This window comes from Artemia franciscana, chromosome 9 (assembly GCF_032884065.1).
Source record: "Artemia franciscana chromosome 9, ASM3288406v1, whole genome shotgun sequence".
In the NCBI taxonomy this organism is placed as follows: domain Eukaryota; kingdom Metazoa; phylum Arthropoda; class Branchiopoda; order Anostraca; family Artemiidae; genus Artemia; species Artemia franciscana.
In genome coordinates, this window is record NC_088871.1 from 8,004,849 (window position 1) to 8,032,837 (window position 27,989).

Below are 27,989 nucleotides of genomic sequence, written 5' to 3' on the forward strand. Positions count from 1 at the left end.
CCAAAATTGACGTCTGTTACATAGCATCATAGGGCATAGCTTTTTCACAATTGCTTCCTTTTTATCTTTAGAAATGCCCCTTGGTATCGAGTCAGGGTCTGGAATTTTCGTATGGTTGAATGACTTTTGCAGAAAGTCTGAAAGCTGGACTTCATCACTGTCAAAGCTGGTGTAGTAAAATCTATTTCTTGATCCTTTCCGGAATTCAGCTTCAACAATAGGATTCAGGTGAGGTAACTTCACCTTTTTTGTGCAGGCTCCCTTCTTTGAAGTCCAATTCCTGAAAGAATTGTTCATAGTGATGGTATTAACTCCTTTCCTGAGTCCTGTAACACAAGTTAAAAGATCACCAAAGTATCTTGCCCATTTTTTTCGTTTTTACCTCGAACTTCCCGTAAATTCCGTCTGCTGTGTTATGGGTATGTCCCTTTGTGAGGTATCTCAGAATAATACCCTCCGGCCCAAAAACTTGGTTCACTATTTGTACAAGGGCTGTGAATAAAACCCAGTTCTTGTTATGGCCCGAAAAATTTTCCGTCCAGAATATGAATGACTTGACGTATCTGTCACTTGTTGCAGTGATCACTGAGAAGAGAGAGTCCACAATGTTCTCCGCTCCTCTGTCTTGCAACGCTTCATGCCATAGCACACAGAATGAGTTTTCTACAGATCCTGGATCTTTCGGGTGTACCTTTGTAAATGTCTCGTTAAATACTATCAAACGACTCAAGAAAACTGAGTCTTAATTCCCGGGCAAGTGGGGAAGCAAGATCACCTTTTGAAGGTCAACTGCATACACTCTTTTATCAAGACTGTCGTTTTCACTTGCATCTTCCTGATACTTGTGAGTAGCTTTCCTAGCCATATCTATGTGCAGTAACCATTTGTCTGTTCACGAGCTGTCTAGTTCCTGACCAGGCTCTTCATCATTTACGTCATCATCATTATTTCTCTCTGAATATCTCTCGTATATGGGACAGGCATCAGACACCAGCATTCTCAAGGATATGTTCATTCGCCTGTACGATTCGACTGAGATAGTAGTGTCTGGATTTTTTTTAAACTAAATCATCAAACATAAAATGGATTGTCAGTGAAGAAGGCAAGTACTTCACATTCGGAGCATTTTTTCTCCGGTAGTGGGGGGTACATGGCTTAAAACTGTTGATATGTGAAATGACTTTTTCTCTGATTTCCACCAAAATCTTGTGCTGAGGCGCCTTTTTTCCACGGTTTTCACAAACATTCTAACCAACAATGCCACTTTTTATCTTTTTGCACAGTTCAGTGATAAGTCTATCAGTTTTCAAGCCAAAAGTGATCATAAAAGGTTTATTTGCACACTGGTATTTTTGTTGTGAGATGTTCCACAACCTTCGGAAGAAAATACAGCCTCGATTCATTTTTCTTGAATTTCCTTTCGGTGAGTTCAACAGTTCGGTGGTTGATGGGGGCCAACCTTACACAACTTGGAAGCCACTTAAGCCTCGACTCATACTGCTCTTCCCAAAAGCTGTTCCATATGGTAAAACAGTTTTCTGTGGTAAGCTCTTTGCAATGCTTCCTACAAAACTGTTCACACGCGGTTGAATCATTAAACGGATGTTTCCACTTGTCTCGCGTCACCTTTTCTTCTCCACTTTTAGCTCTTTTTCAGCAAGTGCGATTGGCAAGTCAGCTGGTTCTGTATCTTGGTTGGTTATTACCATAGCTGCAGTTAACTCGTTAAATAACTCCACATCTATCTCATCCAGAAAATGGGGCTGCATCAAATGGAAATTTTCTGTTCTATCGCTAACACAAGTTTCTAGCTGTACTTGAGAGAATTCCTTTTCGTGAACTTCCAGTGCATCTTCCACTTCTTCCATCGCATGTGATGAGGCTGTACACTCAGCTTGAAGTTTTTGGTCCTTTTTTTTCTTTCTATAATATACAATTAAATTTTAATAGATGAAACATTATCTAACTCTACTTTTTTAAATCCTCTTTCAACTTTGCTTCCTTGGTATTTATTGGATCTACACCAGTCATTGTACAGGTAGAACAGAACGCAAGAAAATAGTATCTTGAAGGTCGCAATTCCTATAAAGTAAGTTTAGATATGATTCAAGAACTAATCCTGCTGAGATCAATTAGTACAAACAAAGAAAAAAAATGGAGGTTGGTAATATTGCAGAAGTTACTGAAACCCCTACCGTCATAGTTTTTGTTTCTTTTTTTTGGAAACAGCACAATTAAAAACCGATTTGGCAGCCAATCTTCAGCCTACTGTTTTATTTCTATTTGTGTGTCTACTGTTTGCAAAAACAACCCAGTATACCCAGCAAGTGCCAAAGCTGTACCTACTGACTCATATGATTGTAGCTATGACCTTAAAAAAAAGTCTCAGCTTTATATTCCAGCTCATCCTGTTCTTTTGATCTCTTTCTAGCAAGAGCTACCAGTAATTTTCCTCTCTCCATTCAGATCTAGTGCAAATAGGTCAGTTAACTGGGATAACTGAATGACAGAGAAATTAGCAAAAAAAAACGCATGTATTGTAGTTTTGTAAACAATAAAAGTGATGATGCTGGTAATTTTATTGCTGGTCGGTTGCAGTTTGTCAGATACTAGGTTTTGGAGAAAAAGCAAATTTATAGTATGTACATACTAGGTAAAATCCGAAAATAAAGCTGAGACCTTGTGTAGATACTAGGTGATATCTATGAAACTAAGCCTTGTATAAATATTCCGAGTTCACCATTGGATTCCTCGTGGTCTGATTAGGTGGGTTCCACTCCTAACTCAAATTTGATTTTTTGTTTAGATACTAGGTTTTGTCGGAGGACAGCCGAAATAAACACGCACCCGTGATTTGTCTTCTGGCAAAAAATACAAAATTCCACATTTTGTAGATAGGAGCGTGACATTTTTGCTATAGGGTTCTCTGATACGCCGAATGCAATGGTGTGATTTTCGTTAAGATTCTATGGCTTTTAGGGGGTGTTTCCCCCTATTTTCCAAAATAAGGCAAATTTTCTCAGGCTCTTAACTTTTGATGACAAAGACTAAATTTGATGAAACTTATATATTTAAAATCAGCATGAAAATCCGATTCTTTTGATGTATATTTTAGCATCAAAATTCCGTTTTTTAGAGTTTCGTTTACTATTGAGCCGGGTCGCTCCTTACTACAGTTCGTTACCACGAACTGTTTGACTACGGCGTTTTAATAATTTAAAAATGTGTGGTTGATTTAAAAACGGGACATTCATGCGTCCTGGGAGCCATTTTCGGGACATCGAATAAATCGTGAAAAATGGGACAATGCTTTTTTTGCAGTATGTTTGGTCCCCCCCCCCACTCTAGGGTCTGAAGAGTATTTTGCTGCATGACATCAGTGGGTTTGATTGTAGATACTTTTAAATCTAAAAAGGGTCATCTGCAGGTTTTAAAGGAACAGTAAAATATTCTAGTAAAATATATGCCTCTACATTGCATGATGGCTGTCGTCATCGACATCATCATATAAGAATCCCTACATTTTGCTGCAATTTTACTGCAGAGCTTTCGTAAGTTTTAGCATAGATTCTCTGCAGGTTTAATGACCAAATATATAGGCAGCTGTCCAAAACATATAGGCTCTAAAGAATCACTATGAACAATAAACAAGATAAAGTAATGAGGAAAACTTTGAAGACAGTCAATTGTAGAAAAAAACTAATTGAATATTTCATCCTAACCGTGTGCTCTCCCTCTTTTTAACGTTATGACGTTAGGACTTGACATTACTTAAAGTTATGACAATAGGACCATGCTTACCGTTATGATATTAGGACTGTTTTATGGTCGGTTTTATTATTAGTGGTCTTATTCTTATCTTTTGGTTGAATTTGATTTGAATTCAGATTGTTCATTTTGCTGAAGATGGCTATTAGACATACGGTCGGAATATTAAATTAGTCTTCTTTAATAACTCAGTCTTTAGAATTTCCTCATTGCATTTTCCCCCTCATTGTTTGTGTGGTCGAGAAGCAGTGTGGTCTTCAGCATTATTTAAGAATCTCTACGTTTCACTGTAGATTTTACTATATTGCTACTCTACGTTTTTGTATAGGTACTATGCAGGTGTTACGACAAAACTTTTTGACAGATTTCAAGACATAATTTCTTCTGTATGCTATATAGAATCCTTACAAACATTAAAGAGGATAATGCTATGAGAAATTTTTAAGACAGTGAATTGTAGAAGAAAAATAATTGAAAATTTTTTCTAGGACTGCATGATTTTCTTACCAACTCTTGCTTAAAGAAAAAACGTTGGAGCTGTTTCTTTTTTTTAATTCCCTCTTTCCTCTACTTTTTGGTTTTGCTTAAGGGAGCTATTGGAAATAAAACTGAAATACTGAATTAGTCTTCTACAATTCACTGTTTTGTATTATTCTCTTTATTGTTTGTGTGATCGAAAGGCAGTGTGTCAACGCTATTCAAGAATCTCTACGTTTTTCTGTATATTTTACTATAGGGCTACTCTATATTTTTGTATAGGTTCTAAGCAGGTTTTACGACAAATTATCTAAACAGATAACAAAGAATTATTTATCTCTATAAGTTCTAAGGAACATTTGTGTTTTGGTGGAGGTTTTCTATTTGCTTTACTTGGTATTTGTTATTAATTTGCTTATTTATCTTACTATAAGTCATTTAAAATTTTAATGTTGGGCCTTTGCAGACTTTGAGACAGAATATAGATAGACATATGCTCAAAATTGAATTCCCTCTGCAGGGACCAAAGAATTTCTGGGTCATCCCTAAATATTCTTTTTATTTAGGATCTCTGCAGTTTTTACTATAATTATTCTGCAGGATTCGTAAAAATGTTGGTAAACAGCCGTTCAAGGGCTCAAAGAATTTTTAGGTTTTAACCTAAATACTTTGTAAGTAAAGTTTCATTGTTTTAAAAAGTAGAGTTGTGACAAAGAGTCAAACTTTAGCGTAAAGAGCAGGGCGTTGAGGAGGGGACAGCCCCTTTCATATACAGAGTAATTTCTATTCGTTTTAAGCTTTAATGTCGCTCCTTAATTTCATTAAAAAAAAAACTTATTTTCTTTATTTAACATTCTTTAGGAGCCTCAAACTCCTAATTAACCGATTAAGCGCAAGCAATTTAAATGTAATGAGGTGGTGTTAAATACCTGATCAGGTTACTGCAGAAGAAGCGAATTTAAAAAAGTAAAGCAAAATACTAAAGTCTACAAACCGTCCATGGATGGCTTTAATTTTTTAATTGTTCATATTTCATCTTTTGTTTGTTGTGCTTCGTATTTCTTAATTTGACTTTTCTTTCGTTTTTTTGTCCCCTTTTGATGAACTCTGACGATTTTTCAAATATATGTATTCATACTATCATATCTGAAGATTAGGACTTGCTAAATTGAATCGACATTCAGCAGCAAAGGTGGATTTCCTGCAATAACTCCGGACCTATTTGGTTGTAAAAGGATGTTTAGTTTTGTTTTTAAATAGAACAGTTACAGTTTTTTGTATATGATTTTATTTTGTTTTTCCTTTTTGTTTGCTATGAATTTTTATCTTATTCTCATCTTCTTTTAATTATTTTCTAATATTTATTAATTTTGTTTAATCTCGCTTTAATGTTAATTTGCGTTTGTTCCCCTTGATAAAGGATTCCTTATGTAAATCCTACAAAATCAGACACATATTAGTGTTTGTGTATATTTTTTTTTTTAATGTTTCTGGTCTAAATTAAGATTAATGCTTATTTTTATATTTTTAATTCACTTAAATCAAAAGGCAGTGTGTTTCTAAATAACTCTTTGGAGACTTCTCTTTTGAATCCTATAATACTTATTTCAAATATCTGAGGTCCTTACTCTATTAAGCTTTCTAGTTTTTATCCCCTTTTAATTCCAAGAGTTTGAGAGCGATAGGGCTCAATTCTTTTTAAACACCTTTATTTAACGTCTCTTTATAAAAATTAATTTTAATAAAGTTTCAAAAGTATAGGCTAAATATATTTGAACTTCGTATTTTGCAATAATTAGAGTCTGAATTATCGCAATGACTTCTTCAAAGGGCTGCTTACAAGAGATGTTGGTGTTCTTGGTGCTAAAAAAAAAGTGACATCTCTTAGAAAACACTTGCGATTCAAAGCACAGAAATATGTTTCAACCTCAACAAGCTTTTGAATGATGACAAGAAAGTGATGTTCAAAATAGAATATATTTCATCTCTTATGAATTTATTATGCTAATGATATACTCGAATACAACACCACTCTTTCGTAGGCAGCCAAGTTTAATCTCTAGGACAAAGAATAGCTTAAATCAAAGGCCATTTATCTTTTCTAAACTTTTTACCAGAGCCGTCTACTCGATCACTCTACTCGTTAAATCCTGGACAAATGCCAGTTTCCGACAGCGGTTGGGCAAACGACCCTGGGGAATGGGTGCCTAAGAGAAAATACAATGGAGAAAGAAGTGCGTATGTGTGCAGTGTTTTGCCTCGTAGAAGAAGGGTTGCCAGATTAAGTAAACTACATCGAATTTACTAAATAAAAATGAATTTTAATAATAAAACTAATGCCAAGATCTAAAGAGTTAGGGAATACTGAAAAAACAAACTCCTAAGTAAGTTAAAGAAGATAAACTTATGGCTGTCTTCACTAGTTTTCTGGCAAAGGGAGAAGACTGCAAAATTTCCTTTGACCGAGGTGAAAAAGACATTTCTGACATTGCTCTTAATTATGTTTTCCATCGGAGGGGGGCGAATGGCCAGGCTGGTCTCTTTTGGGTACCTACGGAAAACTTTTTAACGAAAAAGTAATTTTTTTTTGTAGTAATGGGATCTAGTTTAGGAATGTTAAAAAAGAAAATATTTTACATAGTATAAGTAATAATGGTTAAAGCCATAATATAATTAAATCCTTTAAGATCGCATCCTATATTTAGGACGTTTACTCTTTCACTTGTTTCAATGGTGATTAGTAAAACCACAAAAAAAAAGACTGGGAAGAATGTAAGTTTCCAAAATAATACCAAGATTTTTTCATGTGAAAATTTGAAATGTTTTAACAGATCTGGCATTAAAAAAAGAAACTGAATAGTCTAAATTTTTCAGTTTTTTCCATCTTTTCAACTGATTGCTAAAAGAATTTAAAACAAATTTTATCTTAAATCTAAAAATGGTTTTGGAAGTAAATAAACAAAAGACAAATCATGCTAAAAACAATAAAACTGGCGACTCTCAATCACTAACAAACTTCCCATCAATCCTAGGTAGTTCTAATTGCATGCTAGAGTAGCAAGACAGGAAAGCTAAAGAAATTGTTATGTTAGTTGTCAAGACTAACTAATCTTATCCCGAATGAAGGATGCGTATTAATCTGGACCGTATTTACAATTAGGCTAATCTAGACCATCACTTAAGAGCACGGCAATTTATAGCACCTTACAAAAAACTTTTTGGGGCTTTTTGAAAATTTGAAATTTAGATTATTAAAATTCTGAATTTTTTACATTGAAGCTTTTTTTTGTATCATTTCAATCAGCTTAATGCCAATGATAGTTTGGCTCGTACATTTTTATGGGTAACACTAAGCTTGATGAATCTTATATATTTGGAATAAGCATAATAAACCGATTTTTTCTTATGTTTTATTGATATCAAATTCTTGGGGCTGTCTGAAATTTTTGATTATTAAAATTCCGAATTTTTTCACATTGAAGCTTTTTTTTGCATCATCTCAATCAGCTTACCGCGAACGATAGTTTCAACTAGCTATCAATTTTAGGGAAACTAAGTTATGAGGTAGGGGCGCCAAAAAAATTTGGTCAAGAGATGACTCCACGTCAAATCTGGCTCTGATTAAAAATTTTAATCAGAGCCAGATTTTAATTTAAAATGCTTGTAAATTAATTATTTCATATCTTGAAATGTTGAAACTGAACTTGTTGTTTATTGTGCTGTCTTAAACCAAATTTTGAATTTCTTACCGATAAGCAAGAGTTTGACGTGTCTTCAAATGTGGCATCAGAATAATAGCTTTATGAAGCCCCATCTAGTATTGGTAACAGGTTTTATTATTATTCTTTAAAAATCTACTAGATCATTAGAAAGTACATATTTACTTACAATCCAGGTATAGGAAAAGGGTTTTGAACCATAACGGCTAACATTCTTGCAGAACTCTTTTTACACATCCACCATTTGTGAAATACATACTAAACCTGTTATGATATCGCTTTCAAGAAGGAATAAATGAGATTTTTTCTTTTAAAGTATGCATTTGTATTTAAGTTTATATAATTTAAGTTATTTTCTTCTGGGAGAATACGGGCATTAATATCTGGAAACACAGATTTTCTTATTACAGTCTCTCTAGATGGAATATCTTTTTACTGGCAATATCAAGTCACCTTTACCTCAATCTCTGGCCGAAATGTACGAAGGAATATAGTTAACCCCCTCCCCCTTAACCTCTAGATCCTTAGTTCCTAATGTTTGGCGCAGGGCCTGCCAGTAGGTCACGGCAATATTTTGGAGGATCATTGGCAGGACGTGCGTTTTTCCATTGGCTATACTTTAGAGCTTAATTTAAAAAATCTGGGCCTTGATTTTAAATAAAAATCAGTTAGAAATCACTCCTCTACATCATAAAAAAATTATTGCTGGCAATTTGAGTTTAGAAAAAAGTCCTCTTCTAATGTTTTTTTTTATCATCAGTTTAATAAAAGCAGCCTTACCATCATACCATCTTACCATCTAGGGAGTATAGGCAGGAAGCAACCTCAATCATGTCAATGTCATATCAGTTCAATGGACTCCTTCAATCATGTATGTTCTCAGTTGCTCTCAATTGTCCATTAATCTTTTCTAAATTGTCAATTAAATAAATAAAAAAGTTTTTTCAACTGAAAGTAAGGAACAATAATAAAACTCAGAACAAGCACAAATTATTCTGAATATGAAGAGGTTGGTCCCCTCCTTAATATCTTGTTCTTCATGCTAAAGTCTTTACCAGTTTAAAAATAAAGATTCCCATTTTAATTAAACGGTCCTTGTGTTTCAGGAGTCGCTCTTAAAATAATGGGACAAACAGTCAAACTTCAGCGTAAACAGAAAGGTATTAAGGAGTGGGCAAACCTTTCATATGCGGAAATATTTTGTCTTCGTTTTGAGTTTTAATGTTGCTCCTTACTTTCAGTTGAAAAAAATTGTTTCAATAGTATGTTTAATTTCTGATCGTTTTTCATATAATACCGGTAAATCTAGCTCACCCTACAGGGAAAATCCCTTCTCTCACGGGATTTTCCCCCTTGGAAAGTTTCTCCCACGTAAAATACAACCCCTCCCTCGTAAAATTTTTTCCGTATACTTCCAATCTCGCTGAAAATTCTCCACCCTCCCCCCTAAAATTTCGTGCTGAAGATTCGGCCTCAAAAATTCTCCTTAGTATAGTTTTATTTGAAAAAAACTAAGTTTCAATCGTTTTCCGATCATTCCGGAATTCTCCTTTTCCGTGGAAACCATTTTTTTGGGGAATACAAAAACGCAGAAAATTTCCCTCGGACAATTCCCCAGGAACATCTTCATACGCAAAAGTGAATAGGTAAATCCAAGGTAAAAAAAAAAATAAAAAGAGTTTAGTCTAGGAATTCTGTCAAATATCTCAAGCGTAAAATATGCCCTGAAAAATTAACCCCTGGAAATTTCCCTCCAAAAGGAAGACTAACCTCATAGAAACCCATCCCTAGCACAAAGTCCCCCCTCTCTCCAAAAAATGTCTGCATACTTGCCAATAACAAATGCTATGCAGGAACAGTAGGCTAGTTTTTTAACTTAAAGACCTCCCAAAACTTAACTTAAAGACTGTCTCCAAAAGCATAATTTCTTGGAATTTTCCACTATGCGAAACAAAATGATTTTCTCAAAATTTTGATCAGACGATTTTGGGGAAAAAGGGGTGTGGAGCTGCTCTCCAATCTTTATGGCCACTTAAAAAAGAGCACGAAAACTATAATTTAAGTTCAAAATGAGTCCTTCGATACGATCACCCCTAACTAAAAGAAAAAAAAAAAAAACAAATAAACACACGTCTGTGATCTTTCTACTGACAAAAATACAGAATTCCTCATTTTTACGAATAAGACTCTACAGCAGGGTTCTCTGATATGCTAAATCTGATGTTGTATTTTCGTGAAAAATTTTTTAGGGTTTTCTCTTAAAGTCCCTTTAGGGAGCATTTCCCCCTTTTTTGAAATTTAGGCAAATGTCCTCAAGGTCGTACATTTTTATGAGTAACACTTAGCTTTAATGAATCTTATACATTTGGAATAAGCATAATAAGCCGATTTTTTTATATGTTTTATTGATATCAAAATTCCGTTTTTTAGAGTTTCTGTTGCTTTTGAGCCGTGTCGCTCTTTAATTACAGTTCGCTAAAACGAACTGTTTGATTTGCAGAAATTTCCTTAAATTTCAGTCAGGCATTTAAGAATGAACGCACTGTACTCTGATAAATTCTAATACTTAATTTTGTTCCTTCATTATCAACAGTGACTATTATTAGAAACCAGATTTATGCAAAAGTGTTGGCATTAAAAATAATCAGGCATGTCGATTAGAAGGGTCAGGTGTGGCACTTGCCTCCCTGTATTTTCTGGCACCCTTCCGCTATATATTTCAAAACCATGTTAGCGTTATATTTTTATGGAAAAACACATCTTTCTTAGGTATTTTGATTGAAAAGAATCAGTAAAACAACAAATTCTCCCCTTAGACTTTGAAAAGTAAATTTGAACCCCTCCCTCCCTATATTTTTGTGGATTAAAGCCCCTGTAAACAACCTCCCGTGCGCTACTTAGAGAAATCTAGAGCTTAAAGTATTGGCACTAGTTTAAAAAATGTACCTTTTTAACAAAATTACATTTAGGGCTTATTTTGCTAATAAACATTGTTTGTTTACTTTGGGAATGCAATAAAAACAAACATAAAAAGCAGTCATTTATAAAAGGGTCAATTACTTCCAAGGTCTCCAAAGATAAATTATCTTACACAGGGAGATGGCATTTTGGGAAAGTAGGAAAATAAATTTTAACACCTAATTTGTCTTAAATTAAAACAAAGTTATTATTTATAGAAAAAGTTCGAAGAAAAAATTATTCAAATCTTTTCGAATAAACTATTAGACAAGAAATAATGTCATTATTTATATTAAGTTTCAGAAGAAATTATAAAGAACTAGATCCCAAAAACAAATTTTTGATAAGTCAAAACTACATAATGTTTCTGGTTCTCTCTATTTTATCCCTTCCTCTACCCACTCTAATTATCAAATCTTTGTTGAAATATTCAAGAATAAACAAATTTAGAAATCCATTGCGTTGAAATTTTAGTACTTTAAGTGTAAAATTAAGGGTTAATTTAACACTTAAGAAAAATTAACCATTAATTTTGTTCTTTTAGTGCCGAAAGAAATTATTCTTGGTGGGCCCGATGTTAACGGAAATCATGGTGGTAGAATCAACCTCACATGCATTATTATCATGCCCTTATTTTAACATAACCTCAAATGCAGTACTCAATACAGTCCATAACCACCAGCATACGATGCCTGAAATTTTTTTAATTCAACGTAAAATTAAGCGTAAATTTAACCCTCGAGAAAATTGAACCATCAATCAATCTCACATGCATTATTAGCATGCCCTTATGTTAACATAGCATCACATGCATTATTCAATACAGTCCATAACCATCAGCATGCGATACCTGAAATTTTTAGAATTCAGTGTAAAATTAAGCGTTAATTTAACACTTAAGAAAATTGAACCATTAATTTTGTTTGTTTTTAGTACCAATAGCATCTATTCTTGGTGGGCCAGATGTTCATGTAGATCACGGTGGTAGAATCAACCTCACATGCATTATTAGCATGCCCTCATGTTAACATAACCTCACATGCATTATTCAATAGAGCCCATAACCACCAGCATACGATGCCTGAAATTTTTGAAATTCAGTGTAAAACTAAGCGTTAATTTAACACTTAAGAAAATTGAACCATTAATTTTGTTTATTTTTTAGTACCGAAAGCAACTATTCTTGGTGGGCCAGATGTTCACGTAGATCATGGTAGTAGAATCAACCTCACATGCATTATTCAATACAGTCCAGAACCACCAGCATACGTATTTTGGTATCACCATGATCAGGTAGGGTTAACTCCAAAGAAGCATTATTGTTCTTATTTCAAAGCAAAGTATGTATTCTTATTGTCCAGTTTTGAAATTTAAGTTAATTGGCATTTTGGAACTCAAGAAGGGGATGAAATACTCTTTAACGCAGCTTCCATCGTGATTTCTTATGCATGTTTGGAAGCATGATTAATACTCATCAATGCTAATCAGTGTTAATTTACACCAAGTTTACTTTAATATATTAATTTGTCAGTGCAAACTTAGAAAACCTAATTTTTGCTGTTTTTTGTTTTGCTGTTTTTTTATAGTCTGTCTGATTACTTAGGGAATATTTCCATAATAACGTTGTTCTTTTTTTTCAATAGTCCTGATGAATCACATTCCTTTTTTTTATGTTGGTTTTTAGCCTACATGATTCGCCTCTCTGTTTTGAAATGATGACAAACTGATAAAAGCAAGCTATCCACAATAATTCTATCGAAGTCAACTTAACAGTAAAAAAAAATTGGAAAAATTTATAATTCGCAAACTAGGCCACCCAGTTGCTTTTTTCTTATTCCTTTTGGCCCAAAGTAATAAAATATAGTTCTGATAATGTAGATTCAGGAAATGTTGGGCTCTAGAACCCTTAAGTTTCAAATTTAACTATAACATTTTTTCCGGATTTTGAGTTTTTTTAAGGAACAGTGAAGATATTTTTGGTGTCTCTGTTAGGATCAATTTACAGAATTGCAAAGAAAGTTATTAATTTTTAAAATAAAAATACAAAAAAAGTTCTCAACATCTGCATTTACCGTTTCTTAAAAGTTTTAATGAAAATACAAGATAACGATTTTTCCAAACCTAGAAGGTAGAATACCCCTTCCCCTGATAGGATCCATCGGACACTGATATATAATCTAAAACTTGTTATCCTTGGGCCTACCACTCAAATAAGGGTTTGTCAGGAGTTCTCTTCTTAAAGATATTTTTAATGCGAAATCGTTTCTAATCGGTAACTCTGAAGCTAATAAGAAGTATTAATTCAAATTCTAGCAGAAAAAGTAGGTTTTTTTCAGTAACAAATGAACTGTTTTGGTGAGTGCTCACAATTTCGAAGTCAAGACAAAAAACCTATCTGCTTCACCTACAAAATTCAATTGTCACTTATTTAGTGTTTTTCGGGACCTACAGAAAAATGGTATGGTCATTTTTTTCATATGAAAGAAAACATTTTGAGCCACTTAAAGAGTGGAAAGCTAAAACAAGAGGGTTCGTTTTATTGTCATTAAGTAAGTTAGTCTATTTTCACGTTATAAGCTTTTGGTGGGTGTTTATAGCCAAGTCTGTTTCTGTGTGTATTTAAACATAGAGACGGTACAGACAAATAATAGCTGAATTGTAATGAATCCTTTTTTTTATTCTTTTCTCTCAATTTATTTGGCTTTTTTCCACCACGCGTTTGAAATATTTTCATTTTTTTAGATCGCCTTAAAAACTACATTCTAACGTTTTGCAGGAAATTTCGGATTTGTATCTGAAAAAAAAAGTTAGACCCTTAAATCATAGGAAGATGTTAAAAATAAAACTTTTAAATTTATCCTGTTCTGTTGGGAAACGCTGGACTATCAGTGGCGCTAGATGATATCTATTAATATAAAATTGACGGTAAGCAACCTAAATTTTCTCGTTTTTTTATATTTCAATAAATTTTGACGAAAACTAGCCATCTATTTTAACTGTAATAACTACTAGATTTTTTCATTTATTTGGAATTATAATAATGTTCATTTGTATAATCTCTGAAATTGTCAATACACTTTGCCCATTTTCAAATTTTAATATCAAGTTTCAAGGTTTTTTGGCCCTAAAATCTAAGGAGTTTGGAGACGTATTTCTCAAACTTATTGCCCCAAAGTTATTCTAAAGAATCACCATCATAGAAAAAAAATGAACGTAAGGGCTTAATGGTCCGTCTTTTCGATTCCAAGAAATAATACTTTTCAAGTTAAAATACTTATTTAGCCAATATAAATGAAAATATCACTTATGGATCACGGATGCGTGTTTATTTGTTTATATGTATCTTTGTTTTCCTAGAATGTCGTGAGAAGGCTTATTCTAGCGGAAATTAAAACTTCTAGTGCCCTTTTTAAGTGAAGTAAAAAATTGGAGGGCAACTAGGCCCCCTCCCACACTCATTGTTTCCCAAAGTCATCGGATCAAAATTTTGAGATAGTCATTTTGTTCAGCACAGTCAAAAAATTTAATAACTATGCATTAGAAGGGCTGCAAGTTATGAACTTTGCCCATTGTTTACATACAGTATTGGTTATTGGGAAGTATACAGACGTTTTTAGCTGGGATTTTTTCTGGTGATGGGGAGGGCGTTACGTGAGAGGATCTTTCCATGGAGGAATTTATCATGGGGGAAGAGAATTTCCATGAAGGGGGCGCTAGATTCTCCAGCTTTATTAAAAAAAAATGAGAAATTAAATAAAAAAAAACAAATTTGTTCAATTGAAAGAAAGGAGTAACATTAAAACGAAGAAAAATTATTATGCATATGAGGGGGTCCGTCCCCTCCTCAATAACTCGCTCTTTACGCTATAGTATTTTTATAAATTTCAAAAGAGTTATTTGTTCTAATTAAACCGCCTTTGTGACAGGGGTCATTATTAAAGAATTGGAACAAAATTCGAACTTTAGTGTAAATAGCGAGGCATTGACGAAGGGGCGAACCCCCTCACATACGTAATAAAACACACAAATATAGAAGTTTGTTGCGTAAGTTAATTTTTAAGTTACGTGTATTTATTACTAATAAAAAAGTTCTTAAAATAAAATTAATAGTTCTAGTAGACTTTTTAAGTGACAAAAAATGGTTCTAGTGGACGTTTTAATTATTAATGTATGTTGAGCCAAATTCAAAACCTGCATTAATTCAAAAACTATCAGAAATTAAATTAAAAAAAAAGTTTTTGTAACTGAAAGTAAGAAGCGACATTAAAACTTAAAACAAACAGAAATTATTCCGTTTATGAAAGGGGCTGTCCCCTTCTCAAAGTTTGACTCTTTCTCACAACTACAATTTTTAAACAATAGAAAACTTTACCGTAAGGAGCGGGGCATCAAGAGGCCCTTTCATAAAGGAATAAATTCTGTTCATTTTAAGTTTTAATGACATCCCTTACTTTCAGTTAAAAAAAATAATTTATTCATCAAACAGTTCGTGATAACGAACTGTAGTAAGGAGCGACCCGGCTCAATAGTAACCGAAACTCTAAAAAATGGAATTTTGATACCAATAGTTACATCAAAAGAATCACATTTTAATGCTGATTTTAAATATATAAGTTTCATCAGTACCCAGTTTTTTACTGTTTTAAAAATAGAGTTAAGACAAAGAGTCAAACTTTAGCGTAAAGAGTGGGACGTTGAGGAGGAAAAGCCCCTTTCATATATGGAGTAATTTCTGTTCTTTTTTAATTTTAATGTTGCTCCTTACTTTCATTAAAAAAAAAACTTGTTTTTTATTTAATTTTTAATTTGCAGAGCAGAGCCAATCAGTAACACATTGTAGCCAAAGCTTGCTATTTTAACAAAAATGTTATAGAACAAGAAAACTTGGAAAACAATAATGAGTTTATTGGTTTTGGTTTTGCAGTAATATATATTCCTGATTATTCTATTTACATAATTTACTGTGATATTCTAGTTTGAAAAGGATGCCATCATGACTTTATCGTAGAAAATTCAGAAAATTCGAATTACTACCAACCTATTTTTATAAAACTATAAAATGTATTCAAGATAATTTTTATTTAAAGTCCTAACTGATAAAAAAAATTTTACAAAAGAAGAAAATTTTATGTGTAAGTAACCCTACGTTTTTTTAAAAGAATTTTGCTGTTTTCATTTATTTGTTGATGGGGAAAAATTCAAATACCAAACATTTAGAGTTTTCATAGGTGGTTTTCACATTTGACCGGGTTAGACCCTAAAAAAGTACCCGTCTGTGCGCCGATGTTATGTAGATTTACGATGCTGCGAGTTTTTAAAGTAGTATTTCCAGCGGCCTACCGACATCAGAAGCTCTCTCTGGATTTGAAAAACTTTACTTGAACTTGGTTATTAGAGTCTGTCGATGGTGGTGCCTTTCTTTTTATCTTTTTATCCTACAATCCTAATTTTGTTGTTAATGAGTTTTTAATAGATTTCTTCCAGTCTCAACGTCAGTTTTTCCAAAAACGACAAAATAATAAAGAGCTTGTTAGCGTGTACTGTGTAGATAATGATCCACGTAGCGCAAGTACCGATTTCTTCATTCTCTGCCTTCGGCCACGAGTGATATGTTTGTTGGGGGCAAATCATCTGAAAATTCCCGTGTTTTTCCCTCAGATTTCCCCGAGTACCCATTTTTTCCCCCAACTTTTCCTTGTACATCAGTGATAGATATATCAGTGTATTTAAAAAGCCAAAGACCAAATACACAACAAAATTCATACAAAACAAGGACATCACTAACAAAAAAACAAACAACAAGACGATACATACCTAATATGCAAATTAGACAAATAAATCATTTAAACTTTTTTTTAAAACATTTATCTATATACACACTAAATCAAGTTATTGGGGTTAGTTACTACTTTGTAGAGTACCAGGAAGCAGCAAATCAATTCCATATAAAAATTATTTATATGATTTACATTTATATCTGTGTAGGTAATTATATATTTGAAAGTATGTATATATAGATTTATTGAATGAGGATTTTTTTTAAATTCATTTATTTAATGAATACTTTTCACCAACAAAGAATTTTTTTTCGGTTTTAGCACATGAGCACTGAAATTAAATATAACTTCTTACTTTATGAAGATATTTTTTTTAAATAAGAATTTGAGCCCAGTGTAAGCTGTGATTTTTAATCAATTTCTAAGATAACAGCTCTTTTCTACTGTAGCACAGCTGTTTTCAAAAGGTCTGGTGAAATGTTGCTCAAAATTTTGCATGCATATAATATTTTGACCACAAAATTTATATAATTCTACTTTAAATTGTCAAGAAGAAAAATCAAAAGAGGAAAACCTAAATAAAAAATGTTATTACCTCCAACGTTTGAAATATGCAAAACCATATTTTAAATACTTCATTTAAATACCTAAATACGTATTTTAACTAATTTTAAATACTACAAACCAAAAAAACTTTGTCCAGCTTTAGCCCGCTCTACATCCCTTTTTTTTTAAATCGGCAAATTTTTTTTCCATTATAAAATATAATGATACAGCTCATACCAATAATTTCTGCTGAATCAATAAGTTCGTGGTAACGAACAGTAAGTAAGGAGCGACGCGGCTCAATAGAGAGAGAAAACCTAAAAACTGAAATTTTGATACCGATAGATATATCAAAATTTTCAGCTTATTATGCTAATTCCGAATATACATGTTTCATTATATTTAATGTTACACATCAAACGCTACGAGCCGGATAAAATTTGCCTAATTTTCCAAAAAGGGGAAAACACCCCCTTAGAGTAGAAGAATCTCACTGAAAATCATGCCATCAGATCAAGCACACTAGAGAACCTTGTTTCAGCCTACTATCTCTAAAAATGTGTAATTTTCTATTTTCTGCCATAAGAAAGATCACGGATGCGTGTTTATTTGTATGTTTTTTTCTTTGTATGTTTGTTTTTCTCAGGGGTGATTGTATCGACCCAGTGGCACTAGAATATCGAGAGAGGGTTCATTAGAACACAAATTAAAGTTTCAGTTCTTTTTTTAAGTGACAAAAATATTGGAGGGCAACTTAACCCCCTCTCCGCCCCTTTTTCCCCAAATCCTCCGATCAAAAATTTGAGATTGCCATATTCTTCAACATAGTTGAAACATTCAATAAATAGACCTTTCGATATAATCTGATCCCCCAAGGGAAAGGTCTTTAATTTATTAAATTTGCCCATTGTTTACGCATAGTATTTGTTATTGGGAAATGTGCATACATTTTCGTGGTGGGGGGAATTTCTGCTGGGGTTTTTCCAAGGAGGAATTTTCCGTAGGGAGGGAAGTTTCTAGGGTATTGGAGTTGTCAGGGGCAATTTTACACTTGGGGAATTTGCCCAAATTCTTATCTAAAATTCTTTTTACATATCTTGCTTTCTCTTTTCCGTCTGTATTTTACGCTTGGAGTTGTTAAGGGTAATTGTCCTGGGTAAATTTGTATTGGGATTGAATTTTCTAGGGGATATTCCCGCAAGGAGAGTATTTTTTCTTTGATTTGGGGCCAGATTTCCTAGAATTATTTAAAAAACGATCAGAAATTAAATAAAAAAGAGTTCTTTTTCAACTGAAAGTAAGGAGCAACATTTAAAATTAAAACAAACAGAAATTATTACGTGTATGAAGGGGTTTACCCCCTCCTGAACGCCGAGCTCTTTACGCAAAAGTTTAAATCTTATCCCAGTTTTATAAGAATCACTCCTGAAACACAATGGTCGTATAATTAGAACGATAAGAAGCGTTTTCAAAAGTGTCAGATAGTTATAGCGTAAAGAGCGAGGTGTCCCTTCATATACGTAACTAATTTCTGTTTGTTTCAGTTTTAATGTTGCTCCCTACTTTCAGTTGAAAAAAATTCTTTTTTCATTTAATCTCAATCTGAAATGTCCGGAAAATTCTTTTATGTGTCCATGCTCGAATCAAAATATCCGAATTTCATTTGACACGGTCATATATTGCTCTTTAGAAAGTTGTAACTGCCATGACATTCGTGATATATTGGTCGAAGTATCTTCATAGTTTATGCTCAAATTATGTTTCAAAATAAATCTCTGCCCGTTACATAGATCAAGACCAAATTAAAGATTGATGCACAATTTTCAAAACAGCTAAAATTTATGTAGAACAAAAAGATTCCCAAGCAAAGAGTGACTTTGATAATTACTAGTGACTCTAGAAATCGATAGTTATTCTAGAGCCTTTAAAAAATGTTCAAGCAAGTTCAAACAGTTCGTGGTCCTCGACCCGGCTCAATACCTCGCTCTTTACGTTAAAGATTTTGTAGTACTTTCAAAAGAACTTTTTATTCTAATTAAACAGCCCTTGCAATTCAGTTTTCATTCTTGGTAAAATTGGAACAAAATTCGAACTTAGCGTAAAGGGCGAGGTATTGACGACGGGGCAAACCCCTTCATATGCGTAACAATTTTTGTTCGTTTTAAGTTTTGATGTTGCTCCTTACTTTCAGTTGATTTTTTTACTTAATTTGATATAAAGACCGCCAAGGTCTTTGGTGGCTCAATTGTAATGGAAGACATAAGAAAAGTCTCTATAACAATTGATTTATCCACTTGACTTGTCTTTATTAAACAAGAAACGATATATATAAATCTTATACAAAGGAGACAGGGGGACAACTCGTTTTCTGAAAAATTCTGAAAAATTAGAAAAAATGAGGTATTTTTAACTTACGAAAGGGTGATCGGATCTCAATGAAATTTGATGTTTAGAAGGATATCGTGTCTTAGAGCTCTTATTTTAAATCCCGACCGGATCTGGTAACATTGGGGGGGGGTATTTGGGAAGGGGAAACCTAAAACTTGGAAAATACTTAAAGTGGAGGGATCAGGATGAAACTTGGTGGGAAAAAGAAACACAAGTCCTAGAAACATGATTGACATAAACGGAACGGATCTACTCTCTTTGGGGTAGTTGGGGGGGGGGGGGATATTTCTGAAAAATTAGAAAAAAATGAAGTATTTTTAACTTATGAACGGGTGATCGGATCTCAATTAAATTTGATGTTTAGAAGGATATCGTGTCTCAGAGCTCTTATTTTAAATCCTGATCGGATCTGGTGACATTGGGGGGGGAGTTGGGAGGGGGGAACCTAAAACTTGGAAAACACTTAGAGTGGAGGGATCGGGAATAAACTTGGTGGGGAAAATAAGCACAAGTCCTAGATACATGATTGACAGGGGGGAAACTCGTTTTCTGAAAAATTCTGAAAAATTAGAAAAATGAGGTATTTTTAACTTTTGAACGGGTGATCGGATCTCAATGAAATTTGATATTTAGAAGGATATCGTGTCTCAAAGCTCTTATTTTAAATCCTGACCGGATCTGGTGACATTGGGAGAAGTTTGGGGTGGGGGAACCTAAAATCATGGAAAACGCTTAGATTAGAGGGATCGGGATGAAACTTGTTGAAAAAAATAAGAAGAAGTCTTATATACGTGATTTAAATAATTGGAACGGATCCGCTCTATTGGGGAGGGGGCTAATTCTGAAAAATAAGAAAAAATTACGTATTTTTAACTAACGAAGGAGTGATCGGATCTTCATGAAACTTCATATTTAAAAGATGCTCGTAACTCAGATCTCTTATTTTAAGTCTCAACCGAATCAAGCGTAATTGGGGGGGGGGGCAGTTGGGGGGACCGGAAATCTTAGAAAATACTTAAAGCGGTGAGATCAGGATGAAACTGGATGGGAAGAATAGAAACCTGTCTAAGATACGTGACTGACATAACCGGACCGGATCTGCTCTCTTTGGTGGAATTGGGGGGGGGGGGGTAATTTTGAAAATTGAGGTATTTGTAACTTACGAAAGGGTGACCAGATCTTAATGAAATTTGATATTTAGAAGGATCTTGTGCTTTAAAGTTCTAATTTTAAATTCCGACCAGATCCTGTGACATTGGGGGGAGTTGGAGGGGGAAACCGGAATCGTTGGAAAAACGTGAAAATTGGGGTATTTTTATCTTATGAATAGATGATCGGATCTTAATGAAATTTGATTTTTAGAAGGAATCCATGTCTCAGAGCCATTATTTCAAATCCCGACCAGATCTTTTCATATTGGGGGGAGTTGGAGGGGGAAATCTTGGAAAAACACTTGGAGTGGAGGAATCGGAATGAAGCTTGGTGGATAGAATAAGCAAATGTCCTTGATACGTGATTGACAGAATCGTACTGGATTCGCTCTCTTTGGAGGAGTTGGGGGGAGGGGTTCAGTGATTTGGCGAGTTTGGTGCTTCTGGACGTGCTAGGACGATGAAAATTAGTAGGCGTGTGAGGGAGCTGCACAATTTGACTTGATAAATTCGTTTTCCCATATTCGACCATCTGGGGGGCTATAGGGAGAGAAAAAATTAGAAAAATTAGGTATTTATAACTTACGAGTGGGTGATCGGATCTTAATGAATTTTGATATTTAGAAGGACATCGTGACTCAGAGCTCTTATTTTAAATCCTGACCAGCATTAAGCCTCTTATTTTCCTTTTTAAATCAATCTATTGATTCATAGAATTTCGTTAGAGCTCATACCATATGATCTCTTGGCTCTTAGCTCTTCTCGCCTCTTCACAAGTGCCATATGAGCTCTTAGCTCTTGTTTAAGTGCTAAAGCGTGCTAAAACGTAGTGCTAAAGCGTAATTTCTGTTCTTTTTAAGTTTTAATGTTCCCTCTTACTTTAAGTCGAAGACGATGTCAAATGTAGAAGAGGATTAAGTGACGAAATAAAATAACACAGAGAAGGAGATAACAAATGGGGGAGAGAATAGAGGGGATTTGAATACACATACAACTTGGAGACTATGAATAATTCTCGCAATTTCATTAGGAGAAAAACTGGTTGATTCCCCTTCCCTTTGTCTGCGAGACTGAAAATGAGTATCAAAAGAGGCTGTACAACCGTCCTCTACACCATACGTGGTGCAAAATTCTGCGTCACAAGGGAAATAAAACAAACGTAAAGACGGCGTTCAATAATAAAAAAGAATGATTTACTGTGGATAATGACCTGCTTTGAATTAAAATCGAATAGTTGTAGGCACTAGGTCATGGCTAATTGTAGAAAAAGCAAAGACAGATAGTCCAATTGAGTGAGAGACAATTCTGGCATTAACCCCCCCTTATTAGGATTGTATAAAAATGATGTTAGTTCATTTGTTAATAGATATGTCTATCTATTATCCGTCTATGCATCATTCCTAGGGCAGAAGAACTAAGGTAGATAGTCATAGAGCTAAGATAGTCATAGAACCTATTGTTTCCCAAGTGTTGGGTTAAATGACACGGATGAACGGCGGGAGTAAGTGTGGCTCTCTTATTCAATACTTGTTTGTTATCTTTTAGCAAGTCACGCCTGCCTAGAGTCACAGGCAGGTTGACTATGAATTTAAAATTGACATAGGACCATTAGATTACCTGGAATGAGAGGTAAACAAGGCACGCCTACCTATGCATGGTCTTAGGCAGGTTGAAGAAGAATTTAGAATTGACACAGAACCGTTGATATGCGTGGAACCTGTCTTCTTTTGGTTGGCAGGAACAATTTCTTCTAACTTTTATGAAACATTAGCAGGGATTGTCGAACCGCAAAAACAATTCTATTTCCAATATATTTACTAATATTTTTTTTTTAATCACAAATCTGTGAGATTTAAATTTTTTATACTACTATATACTATTCTTTGCTTTTCTTTATACGAATTACATAGATAATACATTTTTTTTAGCGGATATGACTTCTCTCAACTGAAAAAAGTAAACTCGTCAACTTTTAAACGCAACATAAAAATTACTTCCTGTTTCTATCTAAAGGAAATAAACTTGATGTCATTTTAATTATCTATTTAGCTTTCAGCTACTCATGTCTTAAAGAACACTCTAATTTTAACACTAAATTTAAAACCCAGGTCACTTGAAGGAGCTTGTTAATAGGAGCGTATTAAGAAATATAGATAAAAAATAGACAAAAAAATGTGATTTTTTATTTGGACACGGTTTATGCATTAGTATAAAATAATCTAATTATTACTAATTTGTACTAACTTTATTACTAATCTAATTACATTCGAAAGCAACTTGGTCCTCTTTAGGCTGTTTTATTTCCCACTTTTACTCTGAAACAGATATTTTTTTAGATAATACTAATCTAAAATTAAACTAGTTGTCCAAAATACTAATTAGTATTAGTATAAAATAAAATAATCTATAAAAATATATAAATTATTCTATGCTTAGAAATAGTGTTGCATATATCAATTTACATAACGACACAGACATGCGTACAAAGCGCCTTAGAGCAAGTAACAGTCTCAAGATTTATGTAATTTTCCATAAGCAAATCCTAAGTTTTTAACGTTATTTACTTTTTTTTTATTTTTACATTATGTTCCTCTCATTTTTTGTTTCCTTTTTTGTGACACATACTTTTTTGTTTCTCATTTTTTGTTTCCTTTTTTGTGACACATACTATTTAAAACGTTTTGAGATCCTACAACATTAAAAAAAAAAAAAAAAAAAAAAAAAAAAAAAAAAAAAAAAAAAAAAAAAAAAAAAAAAAAATGAGTACGTGGTAAAAATAAAAAGTGTGGGATTAACGAAACTATTTATGTAGTAATTGGCTGTTTTACCAGGGTCATTTTCGGCATTAAAATCCTGTAAATTGATCTTGTAAGATCTTTTACATTATGTTCCTCTCCCCGACAGTCGCTTGCATACATAATTATGTCAATGATGTCTTTTATGCTTGCATAAGAAACTTGGGGTATGGGACGCAAACTCTTGAACAACACAGTGCTACACTTATCTAAGTCCTATAATTACTAGGGGGGGGGGTTGCACATGTTTAAGACTTTAAGGGATCAGTATTAAATGGGAACCAGCCAAGATGACAAAACTTCTAAGACGTGTCTTCAACAGTTAAGTAACTCGATTCAGTCCGTTACTTAAAGATCGGTAAACAACATAAGGCCAATTTGCTGATATCTGGCTTTCTGAACAATAAATGGAGCCGATACCTAGAGGGCGTCAGTGAGTCTATAGGGAAGCGGAGAGTGGTACAGGAAAAAAGTAACTAGAGATAAAAAAAATTCTAGCAAATTGAAGAAGCATTTGAGAGAGACAATGGATTAGAAAAAGAAATTGTTGAAAAGAACCCAGTTTCAAAAGCTCCAAATAACATTTTTTAGCGTCAAAGTATAACAAAGCAAAAAAAAGTAAATTATGCATTTGTTTTAACGAATATTATCATTGGCTCCAACACTTTTCTCTTCTATCTATGTCAGAACAAAATGACACTTATTAGAAAGAAAATCGATGTGCCATTCCTGTGGGAATTCTCAGTATAACTTCCTTTTGTTGTTGCAAATGGTTGTCATCGAACATTGGCATGATTTTCCTGCGCCAAATCAACATTTTATAGAAATAGATATTTTTACCGGGAGTTATTTTTGTCGAAATCAAAAGCTATTCAATAAAATTTCCTGATGAAAATTCTTCTGAATAGTTTTTCATACTAAAATATATCCCAGCTAAAATAAAAATGTGGTACTGCGCCAAAATAACAAACAATTTCGGCACAGAACAAAGGTTCAATAGAATGGTTGGTTATAAAAATATTTGCAACAGCCTTGAAGACTTAAAAATTATTAGAACTGAAATCACTAAGTGGTGCCACGCCACATTTATTCTGCAGCAATAATCTAAAAAAATCAAACCAAAACAATCCAATAGAAGGATTGTGGCTGAAATAGCCTTTCAGTTCCTTTCCATAATTTTGAAAAACTATTCAACTTATTTAACAAAAACTATGTTATATATTCTTAAATTATATTTTTAAACTAGTATTAAAAAACTATTTTTATATAAAAACTTATTTAAGAGCGTGCAAGCACGTTTGTTGGTCAGAATTGTCAACAACTGTTATGCTAAGTGGTTAAAGCCCACCCTATGGGGTAAGGCAAGTTGTCTCCTCTGTTTGTGAAAAATATCTGTCTTTTTTTCTTTTTTTTGGTTCTAGAGCCAAATGTTTTGCTGTAAATGATTTTAGTCAGGGATTGGAGGATCTAAAATAGTAGAATGGTCGAAGCTGGAAATTCTTTAAAACAATCAGACTCATAAGCCTTCTAAACTGAAATAATTATGCAACACTGTGCCACAGCCCACAAGAATAAGTATTTTCTGCGGCAAAATTTCAAGTCGAAAGAAATGTTTCAAGGAATGTTTCTCTCAGAAAATTCCTATGTGTGCCTTTCCCTTTCTGCACTTCCCCAGTTGTGACCAATAATGTATCTAGGTGCCTGCAAATATATTTGTAGACCGAAATTGCGAACAGGAATCATGTTGGGTTATGGAAGCATACCCATGGTGAATGATGGGGTAGTTTTTCATCTTGGCTTGCAAAATCAGTTAATTTTCCTCCTAAATATGGGGGGAAGAGAAATTCACGGGGTAAGAGAAATTCCATGAAAAGGGTAAAGGATTTTCTAGCATTATTTAAAAAAACAATGAAAAAATAATTATAAAAAGTTTTTCAACTGAAAGTAAGGAGCAGCATTAAAACTTAAAATCAACAGAGGCTATTACGCCTATGAGGGGTTCGTCTCCTCTTAAATACTTTACTCATTATGCTAAAGTATTTTTAGTAATTTCAACTATTTATTCTATGGCCTTTGTGATTCAGGGGTCATTCTTAAAGAATTGGGACAAAATTAAAGCTTTAGTGTAAAGAGCGAGGTATTAACGAGAGGGCCAACCCCCTCATACACGTATAAAAAATGTACAAATATAGAACTTCACTATGTAAGTTAAATCGTAAGTTACGTATATTTTTTACTAATAAAACATTCGTAAAAAATTAAAAGTTCTAGTTGCCTGTTTAAGTAACCAAAAAATCTGAGCGCAACTAGGCTTCATGCCCCACCCCTTTTTCTCAAGTCCGATCGAAACCATGAGAAAGCCATTTAGAAAAAAATTAAGACGCATATTTACGTAACGTAAGTTACATATATTTTTTTTTAAATAAAAACATTCGTAAAAAGTTAAAAGTTCTAGTTGCCTGCTTAAGTAACCAAAAAAGTGGAGCGCAACTAGGCTTCATGCCCCACCCCTTTTTCTCAAAATTGTCCGATCAAAACTATGAGAAAGCCATTTAGAAAAAAAATTAATACGCAAATTTCGTTTTAATTATTCATTTGCGGAGAGCCAAAATCAAACATGCATTAATTCTAAAACGTATAGAAATTAAAAATATTTTTTTTTTTTTTAAACTGAAAGTAAGGAGTGAGATTAAAAGTTAAAATGATCAGAAATTACTCCGTGTATGAAAGGGGCTGTTTCCTCCTCAACGCCCCGCACTTTACGCTAAAGTTGTTTACTGTTTTATAAAGTAGAATTGAGAGAAAGAGTCAAAGTTTAGCGTAAAGAGCGGGGCGTTGAGGAGGGAAGAGCCCCTTCCATACACGGAGCAATTTCTGTTCGTTTTAAGTTTTAATGTCCGCTCCTTACTTTCAGTAAAAAAAAATTGTTTTGTCTTTAATTGATTTTTTTGTCACTTGTCTTCGAACCAAAGACGATATGAGCTTCTTTTTGATGTCATAGCATTGTCATAGGTTCGGTATATCCACCACGGTAAAAATACAAATTCTTTCCTTAAACTTGTGGTCTATTTAGATCGTTTTTGTGGCCAGATGTGTCCATACACCAGTTTTAGGAAAAAAAACTATGTAGCCGATTTCCAGGCCGGGTGCTGGCACTTTGCAGGTGGCAGGCTTGTGTATATAGTTTTTTTTTTTTGTAAGTAGCAACCTCCAAATGAGTCACCCTGTTCATTACAATTTCTTCAGGAAAATGGAGGGCTCTTCAGAGAACACAAAAAACGTTGAAGGGTCCCAATGAATCGTTACTTTCATTACAATTTCTTCAGGAAAATGGAGGGCCAGAAACGTTGAAGGGTCCCAATGAATCGTCACTTTCAATTTTGACATGTCCTGATCTTCGCTTTCACTTGTAATTCTCGCTGCCGCTTATCTTATATCCAGATATTTCTTTGTTCTTCACTTTTGATTTTGAGTTTCTATAATGATCTTTGTCGGGACTATTTTAACCATCTTTTCTTTGTTCTTCATTTTCGTTTATCATTACTTCAGACATTTTTTCAATACCCTTACCTTCGCTGCTCGGATTAGTTTTGTCACATTTGATGGTCTAGGTTATTCATTTGTCCTCTAGGCATTACTAAACTGCTTAAAACACTTTTTGTAAATATACTCGTTACACTTGACATCTTCTATTTGGCTATTTTCCTTTTGTAATGTTTCATGCGTTATAGATATAAAAATGATACGATCATTCCTGGGAGGGAACTTATGTAATTTGTTCTTATGAAATGTGTTTAAAACATGACGTCACTCATATGACTTTCTCCAAAATTAAAGCTCTAAACAAATTTTATCACATGTTTTTGACTCGTTTTAATCCTTGCTGTCGCTTATCTTGCAAGCTGGTATTTATCTGTTCTTCATATTTGTTTTGATTCGTTGAAATTGTCGTTGACGTCACTATGTATGACGTCACTTATTTGAACTTTTTTTTCAAACCAAAGCTCTAAACAAGTTTTCTCAAACTTATGATGTAGGTCGTTTTTGCGGTTCCAAAAATTCCAAGGCGCCAATATTCTAAAAAAAAATTTACACGATCTGATTCTCGCTGTCACTTGCAATTCTCACAGTCACTTTCCTTCTAACCACATATTTCTTTGTTCTCGTTGTTGCATATCTGTCAATCGAATTTTTCTTATGTCTTCTCTTTCTGTTTTAATTCGTTCTGCTCCTCATTGTATTATGTCTTGTAACCATACTTTTTCATTCTTCGCTCTTGTTTTGACTCGTTTCAATTTTCGCTGTTGCTTATCTTCCAACCGGAAATTTCCGGTTGTAAAAAAAAGAAAAAGATTTCTTCGGTAAAAAAAATAAGGTTCTTGTGATTAGTCTGAAATCCAGAGGACTTAA

General features: G+C 33.6%; 1 protein-coding gene across 5 annotated transcripts in view; it reads left to right on the forward strand.

The window, feature by feature from the left end:
• The window catches only part of LOC136030952 (zwei Ig domain protein zig-8-like), a 278,116-nt gene that overhangs the window by 213,605 nt on the left and 36,522 nt on the right, over window positions 1-27,989 (forward strand). For 4 of the 5 annotated variants that reach the window (XM_065710089.1, XM_065710090.1, XM_065710091.1 and 1 more), the window contains 2 exons: window positions 6,363-6,479; window positions 12,088-12,215. In XM_065710089.1, coding sequence (XP_065566161.1) covers window positions 6,363-6,479; window positions 12,088-12,215 — 245 coding nt within the window. The remainder of the gene's footprint in view (window positions 1-6,362; window positions 6,480-12,087; window positions 12,216-27,989) is intronic. The other variant, XM_065710093.1, reaches the window with a different exon arrangement.